At 48.0% G+C, this 11,277-nt stretch overlaps 1 protein-coding gene across 1 annotated transcript in view; it reads left to right on the plus strand.

Annotated features, from left to right (window-relative positions):
* FAM227A (family with sequence similarity 227, member A) overlaps positions 1–11,277 on the plus strand; it is a 95,420-nt gene that overhangs the window by 25,849 nt on the left and 58,294 nt on the right. The window contains exons 6-8 of the mRNA XM_011979125.1: positions 7,134–7,235; positions 7,729–7,833; positions 9,697–9,820. Coding sequence (XP_011834515.1) covers positions 7,134–7,235; positions 7,729–7,833; positions 9,697–9,820 — 331 coding nt within the window. The remainder of the gene's footprint in view (positions 1–7,133; positions 7,236–7,728; positions 7,834–9,696; positions 9,821–11,277) is intronic.

The raw sequence follows: 11,277 nt of genomic DNA on the forward strand, positions 1-11,277 counted from the left end.
CCAGGCTGGAGTGCAGTGGCCGGATCTCAGCTCACTGCAAGCTCCACCTCCCGGGTTTACGCCATTCTCCTGCCTCAGCCTCCCGAGTAGCTGGGACTGCAGGCGCCCACCACCTCGCCCAGCTAGTTTTTTGTATTTTTTAGTAGAGACGGGGTTTCACAGGGTTAGCCAGGATGGTCTCAATCTCCTGACCTTGTGATCCACCCATCTCGGCCTCCCAAAGTGCTGGGATTACAGGCTTGAGCCACCGCGCCCGGCCTTTCTTTCTTTTTCTTTCTTACTTTTTGGAGACAGGGTCTCCCTCTGTCACCCAGGCTGGAATGCAGTAGCACTGTCATAGCTCACTGCAGCCTCAAACCCCCAGACTCAGTGAACCTCCCGCCTCAACCTCCTGAGTAGCATGCACCACCACACTGGTTAGTTTTTTAAAAAAATTTTTGTAGAGGCAAGGTCTTGCTAGGTTGCCCAGGTTAGTCTCAAACTCCAGGGCTCAAGCCATCTTCCCCTCCCCATCCTTGGCCTCACAAAGTGCTGGGATTACAGGTGTGAGCCACCACACCCAGCCAATTGCTTTTCTTTCTTATGTAGATATTAGTTAGAATATTCTCTTCTCAAGCTCCTGGGGGTGAGCATGCCTCCTTGCAGAGCCGCGCACTAGAGCACCCTGGGTTCCTTGCGAAGAAAGGAAGAAAGTATTCTAAGGCCCAGAGGAACCTGTTTGCTCAGGTGGCACAAATGCTGGCAGCTCTGGAAATGGGGGATCATTGTAGGGAGGTCTTGGAGAAGGGAAGAAGCCCAGGAAATGGTCTCGGCCGCTGTGCAGCTGTGCCTCATGGCTCTTCATCATCAAACAACTCTGGTGTCCCCAAAGCAGCTCTGCTCATTGTCCTCTGAGCTCCTAGGCAGTCACCCCACCATTCCTGAGACCCAGCATCTCAGTCTCTTCTACCTGTAGTTCTCACTGCTGCTTTGAGCCACACCCCCATCTCTCTATCTCTGTCTCCCTCTCCTTCTCGTCATGCCCTTCCCTCCTCTCTAATTTTCTTTTTTTTGAGACAGCGTCTCGCCCTGTCGCCAGGCTGGATGGAGTGCAGTGGTGCGATCTCAGCTCCCTGCAACCTCTGACTCCCTGGTTCAAGCTATTCCCCTGCCTCAGCCTCTTGAGTAGCTGGGATTACAGGCATGTGCCACCACGCCCAGCTAATTTGTGTATTTTTAGTAGAGACAGGGTTTCACCATGTTGGCCAGACTGGTCTCAATCTCCTGACCTCGTGATCTGCCTGCCTCAGCCTCCCAAAGTGCTGGGATTACAGGTGTGAGCCACTGCGCCTGGCCCCCTCCTCTCTTCTTTATGGCTTCTTCCTGCTGCCTTCTCTCTGGGCTATGTCGGTCCCATCTGTTTCTTGCATTCTGACTTCCTAAGAGAGATGATCTGTTTGGGCCAGTCACTGCCCAGAATGACAGTGCTGTTTGCTGGCATGGCCTGCAGTCCGTCAGTGGAAGGGGCGCTGGTCTCTGGGCCTGGCAGTGGCGGCCCAGGTGTCGGGTACCTGATTCCCTTTGCTCCTGCTTTCCTCAGGGGAGAGGCAGTAGGAGGGACAGGTGCTCAGAGCATCAGGTTCCCTACAGGACGGTGTACAAAGATGCTCTCCACCGTGTTCATTACAATAGCAAGGAAGTGAAAAGCAGTACATCTGGGTGGTTAAGTGCCTCTCTGACCTCTAATTTCTTCTCCTGTGAAATGGGAATAAAAACAGTCTCTACCTTGAGGTGTTATTGTGAAATAAATAAGATAATGCATAGAAAGGTGTCTAGCACAGTGCTAGAAGTCATCAATTCTAAGAAAATGGTAGTTTGTATGATTAGTGTTATTAGAAACAATTTAATGGACAATAATAGAGGAATAGCGTGGTCATCTTTGCCATGTATATCATGGACCGTGTAGCCATGATAAAATGTGATGATAAAAGTGGGTGTTTATAAAGAGTGTATTTTAACATGCCATGCTGTGATGTTGAATGAAAAGTATCAGCATGTAAAACTCTCTACAATTCAATCTTTTTTTTTTTTTTTTGAGACGGAGTCTTCCTCTGTTGCCCAGGCTGGAGTGCAGTGGCGCCATCTCGGCTCACTGCAAGCTCCGCCTCCTGGGTTCACGCCATTCTCCTGCCTCAGCCTCCCGAGTAGCTGGGACTACAGGCGTCCGCCACTGCGCCCGGCTAAGTTTTTGTACTTTTTAGTAGAGATGGAGTTTCACTATGTGAGCCAGGATGGTCTCGATCTCCTGACCTCATGATCCCCCTGTCTCGGCCTCCCAAAGTGCTGGGATGAGAAGCGTGAGCCACCGCGCCCTGCCAATCTTTTTTTTTTTGAGACAGAGTCTTGCTTTGTAGCCCAGGCTGGAGTGCTGCAACCTCCCCCTCCTGGGTTCTAGCAATTCTCCTGTCTCAGCCTCCTGAGTAGCTGGGACTACAGATATACAACCACCATGCCTGGCTAATTTTTTGTATTTTTAGTAGAGACAGGGTTTCCCCATGTTGACCAGGCTGGTCTTGAACTCCTGACCTCAAGTGGTCCACCTGCCTCAGCCTCCCAAAGTGCTGGGATTACAGGTGTGAACCACTGCGCCTGGCCAACAATTCAATCTATGTAAGTGCACACATGGGAAAATTTTAGATGAAATATATAGATATTACCACTGGTCTCTGAGTTATAAGGTTATAAGATTATAGGCTGGGCATGGTAGCTCACACCTGTAATCCCAGCACTTTGGGAGGCTGAGGTGGTTGGATCACAAGATCAGGAGATTGAGACCATCCTAGCCATCGTGATGAAACCCTGTCTCTACCAAAAATACAAAAATTAGCCGGGCATGGGGATGCACGCCTGTAATCCCAGCTACTTGGGAGGCTGAAGCAGGAGAATTGCTTGAACCCTGGAGGCGGAGGTTGCATTGAGCCAAGATGGCACCACTGCACTCCAGTCTGGGGATATATCGAGACTCCATCTCAAACAAATAAAAAAAGATTATAAGATTATAGTTGTTTTCCTCCTTTTACGTCTTCTGTTTTCAAGTTGTCTGTAAGAAGCACCTGGAGTTATGCTTCTTGGACCCACTGTTCCTGCACAGTTTGCCTTGACAGACCGCCTGGGCACAGCCTGAGTGTTCTCAATTCATTTGCAGGGTTGGTAGCCCCCAAGGACAGAGACTGCTATGCTATTTAATGCCCCATTTTTGAGGTCCTATGGGGAATCTTTTCCTTCAAACTTACTACAGATAAAACTGTGCAACTCCCAGAATGCTTTCAGCCTTACAGCTGATACTGTTCTTGCTTTTCTTTGGCTCCCAGGAAACTCAAAGCAAATTTGTGCCCCGTCTTTGAAAGGACCTTCTTCCACCCTGCTTAGGGGCCATGTCAAACTTTCACTCACCTCCTCAAATCCTCTCCTCTGTTACCTCCCCTCAGTCTTGGCAGTCAACTTTAGCTCTGCTTTAGAGTCTGGGGGCTGCCACCAACCCTGAGCTCCACAGAGACAAAAGCCCTTCCCATCTTGCCCTATCTGGGAGTGCCGTCTCAGCTCTGTACCAGGCCTTGCCTGGACTTCTTGGAAGAGCTGTCCACACATGCTGGCTTCATGTTCTCATCTCCACTCTCTTCATCCGGCTACAACCTGGGTTCCCACCCTCACCCACTGCTGAAAGTGTCCCGAGTCAATCATTATGGAATCTAAAGATTGTGTTTCTGTTGTTATTAGATAACCTCTGTAGAACTGACCCAGAGGATGACTCCCTACATTCTGAAATTCTTTCCCCTTTGGTTTTGGTGGGTCATTCTCCCTCTATGCAAACAGCACTATCTTGGTCTCCCAGGCTCCTTTACCACCCACGTTCTTTGGGACCCCTCCCTCTGCTCTCTGTCTTCTCCCTCTGCACAAACCCTAGGGGTCAGGTGGACCTGGGTCATTGTCTTACTCTCTTTGTGCTGCTATCACAGAATACCCGAGGCTGGTAATTTATAAAGAACAGAGATTTATTTCTTTCAGTTCTGGAGGTTCAAGATCAAGGGGCCACATCTGGTGAGGGCCTTCGTGCTGTGTTATCCCGTGGTAGAAGATGGAAGGGAGAGAGGCTAGAGAGAGAGGGCGAAAGGACTGAAATTGCTTTTATAACCGACCCACCTCCAGATAACCACATTAATCCATTCATGAGGGTGGAGCCCTCTAACCCAGTCACCTCTTCTTAGTCCCCTACTTCCAACACTGTTGCACTGGGGATTAAGTTTCTAATATGTGAACTTTGGGGGACACATTCAGACCATAGCAATCATATTCCCATATGAGACCAATCACTGCTTCAGAATTGTGTCACTTCCTCCAGGGCCTTCACTGTACTCCAGACTCCCATATCCCTCCATCCCTCTGCCTCTGGCCTCAGCAGCCCTCGGGCTCTCATACCCATCCGTTCTGCTTTTCCTCCAGGACTCCCCATCTTGAAAACACAGCTTTCCACCTGGGCATCAGCCAGTCTCCTCTCTTACCCTCATCTCTACCACTGTGCACTCTTAGGAAGATGTAACTACTGTCTTTCCTGTGTCTCTTCCCTTTCCCACTGGCCACTGTCAAGTTCAGGCCCCACAACTTCCTGTCTGGGTTACTGTGCCTTCTGCCCAGCTTGCTGTCTGCCTTGCAGTTCTAATCCCCTCCAATGCATCTTGTACACTGCCACCAGGGATCTTTCTAGAACACCAGTGTCACAGTGTTCTACCCTGTTGAAAATGTCTCAGCACCAGTGCCTTTTCAACCCCCGGTCCAGTTTCAGAACCGCTCCCAGTCCTGGCACCAGGCGTCTCATAGCCTGGCTCCTGCCTGCTCCTTCACCACCTGTACCCGTTGCTTCCTCTGCACAGAAAGCCCTTGGAGCACCCTACATGCGTCAAGTGCTTCCACAGCCTGGGCACATGCTTTCCCCCTCTCTGAGGAGCTCTCAGCTTTCCCTTCATCCTGCAGTTATTTTCTTACATCCTATTTTGTTTTGACTCAGAAGGAATACGTGCATGTGTGTAACATGAGTATATTGTACGCTGCTGAGGATTGGGTTTCTGGTGAACCCATTTCCCAAACAGCGAACATTGTACCGACGAGTTATATTTCAGCCCTCGTCCTCATCATCCTCCCCCTTTTGAGAGTCCCCCATGTCTATTGTTTCCATCTTTATGTCCATGCGTACCCAGTGTTTAGCTCCCACTTGTAAGTGAGAACATGCAGTATTTGGTTTTCTGTTTTTGAGTTAGATCACTTAGGATAGCGCCTCCAGTTCCATCCATGTTGCTGCAAAGGTCACGATATCATTCTTTTTTTATGGCTGCATCATCCAGTTTTTGTTTTGTTTTGTTTTGTTTTTGAGACAGACTCTCACTCTATCGCCCAGGCAGGAGAGGAGTGGTGTGATCTTGGCTCACTGCAACCTCCGCCTCCCAGGTTCAAGAGATTCTCCTGCCTCAGCCTCTCAAGGGCCTGGGATTATAGATGCGCATCACCATGCCTGGCTAATTTTTGTATTTTTGGTACAGACAGGGTTTCACCACATTGGCCAGACTGGTCTCGAACTCCTGACCTCAGGTGATCCCCCCGCCTCGGCCTCCCAAAGTGTTGGGATTACAGGCGTGAACCACTGCGTTTGGCCATCCAGTTATTTTTACTCCTAACACTGTCCCAAGACCTGAAAGCGCAGATGAGATGCCCTCTCTGGGCTCCACACCCCCCTGGGATGCCTTGTCCCAGAATTCCTACCACACTGTTGTAAACATCTCTATATCTGTGAACACCTGGAGGGCAGGGAGTCTACGGCATCATCCTCGGCACCTGTAGGTGCTCAATAAATATTTTTTGAAGAGCTGACATGAAATTCTTTTCGAAAGGAAGGAGGAGTGTGAATGAATAAACAATCAGTAACTAGTATACTCCTGCAACTGTTTCCTGAATGCCTGGCAGTGTTCTAAGCACGTAATAGGAACCACTCATCAAACCTCCACAACAGTCCTTGAGGCGGGGACCATGACTATCTCCATGTGTTGTGTGAAGAAACGGAGCACAGAGAGGTTCAGTAACTTTACTCAAAGTCACACAGCCAATACGTGAAAGAGCTGGATTTGAATCCAAGCAGTCTGGCACTCAAGTCTGTGCTCTTCGTCACTCCACTAGACTGCCAGTCTGAAGAAGCACGAGGAAAGGTGAGAAAGACAAAGCAAACAGCAGGGCTCAGAGAGCTCCTTGTGAGTGGATGAGGCTCGTTTATCCATGCATGACGATCTTACCTGTGTGGAGGCTGCAGGGGAATGCCACAGGGCCTTTCCCTCTGCATCCTGGAGATGGGAGAACAGGCTGTCTCCAGATGGTAAAGGAGAGGCACCCGTGTGAGTCTGGGACCAGGCTCCTGGCTTGGAACCTCCTGGCCCATGTGAGCTCAGGCAAGAATGCTGACCTTTCAATCCTTACTTGCCTCTTCTATACAGCAGGATAACTATACTACCTACCACATAGATTGTGGAAAATAGAAGTGAGAGGAGGTGCTAGCCCTGGGGCAGATACAGGAAGCATTCACTAAATGGTACATGTTATTATTATAGTGGGAACTTTGGAGCCAGGGCAAGGGTGAAGACCCAGTTGTATGACAATGGAAGCTACATACTGCTGCTCTGACCTCACGGATAATTCCATTTTAACTTTAGAATTCCATATGCTTGCTGCTAACTCAGCAGAATCTTAGAGTTCTGTGGTTTATGTTTGCCCAGTAACTGCGTTGGTTGATATTAGTTGCTGTTGGCTGAGTGTAGGAGGTGAGAGCTGGAGGTAGTTGGTGTGTGGAGCGGCTGTCCAGAGTCTAGAGTTGTGGGTTCCAATCCTGGCTCAGCCACTTGCCACTTTGGTCCTCGGTTTCCTCATCTACGAGATAACAATGTATGCCTCATAAGACTATTATAGGGGTTAAATGAGAGTATGTAAAATTACCTGGATAGGGCCTCACTGACAGGTTAGTTGGTTTTTCTGTTCACTCTAAAATACGTTGACTCCAGATGGAATTTTAAAAAAAGAATAACAGCAATAATAATAATGTGAATTTTATTTTTTTCAAGCATTTCTGTTCAGGGAGAGAATTAGAGAAATTTCTCTCTTCTCCTTCTCCAAGAGCCATCTGGCTGGATAGCTTTTGGTGGATATTTCATGAGAGGTACCAGGTAAATACAAATCTGCTTGTTTCTCTGCCTTGCTTCAGTCATTTTGCTACAGAACCAATTCCATCCTCTTTGACATGGGCTACAAGCCTTTCTGATCCCATGGAGCACCCCACAGCCTCACCTGTCACCCGGTCCCCCCCCCCCACCCATGCCTCAGCCACACACCCTGTGCTTCAGCCATTGTGCAATGCCCTGCGGCTCCCCCAGGCTTTAGGAGCTGGTTACACGGCTGTCACAGGCAGGGTTGAGAGTAGACCTCAGGACTTCTGGGCCAGCGTTAGGGTGCTGTCTTCAACAGCGCTCTGCCTCTGTGTACGTGCTTTGTAAATCTCATCCCCAAAAATGAACACGTTATTTCATAAAGCAAACGAGGCTAAATATCTTGAGAATAAGATTGCTGGAAATGAAAGCAATACTGACTTAAAAATCCCAGCCCCTCAGTTGTTTCAGCAAGGGATTTTAGTAATTCCTTTTTCTTTTCTATTCCTGGCAGCCAAACAAGGAGCTCCAGAATAATCTGTTCGACCGGATAGCCCAGCACTACGCCTTACTTTTGTTTCGTGTACCCAAGTCCCACTATGAAGAGGCGATCTTAAAAGTGAGCATCAGCCACTGTCTAGAAAAAAAGTCACATTAGATTTCTATTCATTTCTGATGCCAAGAGAATGTCTTAAACATTCTTTACATAAGGGAGTAATTACTAAATCGTGATAATCCATACACTGACTTGCAATGTAGAAGTTACAAAAATACAGTAGAGCTATTTATACTGATTGGAAGATGCAATGATATATTTAAGTGAAAAAGCAATTTATACAACATATATATATATATATATATATGCGCCTATGAATAGAAAAAAAAACCCTGAAAAATATTTACCAAACTCTTAGCAATGCTTATCACTGGGAAGTGAAGTTATAAGAAACTTTCCTCTTTGGGCATGGTGGCTCACGCCTGCAATCCCAGCACTTTGGAAGGCCAAGGCTTGAGGATCACCTGAGGTCAGGAGTTCAAGACTAGCCTGGCCAACATGGCAAAACCCCGTCTCTAAATTGCAAAAATTAGCCAGGAGTGGTGGCGGGTGCCTGTAATCCCAGCTACTCGGGAGACTGAGGCAGGGTTCACGTGAACCCGGGAGGCAGAGGTTGCAGTGAGCCGAGATCGCGGCACTGCACTCCAGCCTGGGCAACAGAGCGAGACTCTGTCTCAAAAAAAAAAAGAAACTTTCTCTTTCCATTTTATTATTTATTTTGAGACAGAGTCTCGCTCTGTCACCCAGGCTGGAGTGCAGTAGCATGATCTCGACTTACTGCAACTTCCAATTCCTGGGTTCAAGCAATTCTCCTGCCTCAGCCTTCTGAATAGCTGGGATTACAGGTGCGTACCACCATACCCAGCTAATTTTTGTGTTTTTAGTAGAGATAGGGTTTCACCATGTTGGCCAGGCTGATCTCGAACTCCTGATTTCAAGTGATCTGCCTGCCTCGGCTTCCCAAAGTGCTGGGATTACAGGCATGAGCCACTGTGCCCAGCCTCCCTTTCCATATTATATTTTTCTGTAGTATTTAAATAAGCATATAATTTTAAATTTTAAAATGTGACTATACATATATACTTTTTATATGGGTATATATATATAGATGTATGTACTAAAAGGATTGCTAGAAGAAAATATAAGTGAATACTTACATGATTTAGGGATGAAGAAGGACTTCCTTTGTTTTTTTTCCTCTAGAAACAATGTCTGGCTTTGTTGCCAACGTGGTGCAATCATAACTCACTGTAGTCTCAAATTTCTGGGCCTGAGCTACCCCCCTACCTCAGCCTCCTGAGTAGCTAGGACTACAGGCATGCGCCACCACACCTAGCTAATCCTTTTTTTTTTTTTTTTGAGACAGAGTCTCTCTGTCGCCCAGGCTAGAGTGTAATGGCACAGTCTGGGCTCATTGCAACCTCCGCCTTCTTGGTTGAAGCGGTTCTCCTGCCTCAGCCTCCTCCCAGGTAACTGGGATTATAGGCATGCACCACCACACCCAGCTAATTTTTTCTTTTTGGTATTTTTAGTAGAGACAGGGTTTCACCATGTTGGCCAGGCTGGTCTCGAACTCCTGACCTTAGGTGATCCACCCGCCTCAGCCTCCCAAAGCGTTGGGATTACAGGCGTGAGCCACCGCGCCCAGCCCCATTTTACTTCTTAGATTGTGTAGATTAAAGAGTATGGCCAAGTGCAGTGGTACACACCTATATTCCCAGCTACTCAGAAGGCTGAGGCAACAGAATTAGAGGATCACTTCAGCCAGGAGTTCAAATCCAGCCTGGGCAACACAGTGAGAACCTTGTCTCTAAACAACAACGACAAAAACTGTATATAAAAAAAGAAAGTCCTTCCTCATCCCCAAATCACGTAAGCCAGGGTGGAAATGCTGAGAACGTTGCCTGAGCTCTGCTTGCTCCGCAGAGGCTGCCATCGCTTCTGAGCAAAGCCATGTACACCAGCTTCTGTTGCTGCTTCCCACAGTCCTGGTTCAACACACACGAATTCAAGTCTGACATCTGTAACACAATGAGCCTGTGGATTTCAGGTGAGCGGTGACTTTTTTCCACCGGGGAAAGCGATTCTGGAAAAATGTTTTCCACTGGTACCTAGGTATGTCATTGTTTGCTTTGACACCCTTCATCAAGGCATTCTCTCTTTTCTCTCCTTAACATTAAAGAGAGCAAAGTATGTATGTGGTTGGAGCCCCAAGGAATACAAATTTTCCTGCTTCCTCAAAACAGTTCTGAGACATCCCTTCCTAATCCCTTTTTTTTTTTTTTTCCCCCTGAGATGGAGTCTCTCTTTGTCACCCAGGCTGGAGTGCAATGGTGCGATCTCAGCTCACTGCAACCTCCGCCTCCCAGATTCAAGTGATTCTCCTGCCTCACCCGCCTGAGTAGCCGGGATTACAGGCATGCACCACCACGCCCAGCTAATTTTTGTATTTGTAGTAGAGATGGGGTTTCACCATATTGGTCAGACTGGTCTCAAACTCCTGACCTTGTGATCCACCCGCCTCAGCCTCCCAAAGTGCTAGGATTATAGGCATGAGCCACAGCGCCCGGCCCTTAGTCCCCTTTTTGTGCTCAGCTACATCTACAGGGAGTGAGGGGCCATATCCTAACAAGATAGCAAAGTTTCAGCATGGCCCTGTTAGTTAACCGTGTGCTGTGGGCTGATGCACGCAGGACTCAGGAACCCAAAAGCAGTATGTGAGTTTAGATCATCCCACCCTTCCACCCTCCATGTGACCCCCCACTGGGCAATCATGTGTCCCTCCCTCCAGCACACACAGGAGCAGCTTGATACCTGCTTTATCAACCACCTCCCAGTCCCCTCCCCTGATCTCAACCTTGACATTTTCTAAGTTCGTTAAAAGCTGCCGTGTATAGAAAGGTTCCTGTGTACTAGGCGCTGTGCTAAGTAAGCACTTTTCACATCTCCTATTGTGTTGTGGCTTCCTAAGATCACCCCCACGTTAGAAGATTTGCTGGAAGAACTCACGGGTCTCCGTACGTAAGTGTAGTCTCGCTATGATTTATTACAATAATGTAGTAAGGAAATGGAGCTGGATTATAAGGGAAAAAGGTAGAGTTTGGAGGAATCCATATGCAGACTTCCTTATGCCCCCTCCCTCCCATAAGGAGTCATACAGAGCCCACTCATCCCCCTACAACGAAAAGCTAGCAACATGTGTGTGTTGCTTCTGCCCAGGGAAGCCCATTAGAGCTGGAGTGCTCAAAGTTTTCACTGGGATAGTCACATAGACACCTCTGTCTGTCACGTACCACAATTCCAGGAAGGCAGGTGTTCAGCATAAGCCACGTTGTTTGTACCAACAGTATAGGCGCAACGAGCCGCTCTTCTTCCATTAGAGAGAGTTTTATATCAGTGGAATAAACTGTTTACTAGCCAGGTTCCCAGAGGCCAGCCAAGGCATCCTCGCAAGCAGGCCTTTCTAAGGATAGCAGTCTCAGGCCTGCTGTCTTAACTCTTTTCTGC

Source organism: Mandrillus leucophaeus, unplaced genomic scaffold (assembly GCF_000951045.1).
Source record: "Mandrillus leucophaeus isolate KB7577 unplaced genomic scaffold, Mleu.le_1.0 Scaffold2, whole genome shotgun sequence".
Taxonomy (NCBI): domain Eukaryota; kingdom Metazoa; phylum Chordata; class Mammalia; order Primates; family Cercopithecidae; genus Mandrillus; species Mandrillus leucophaeus.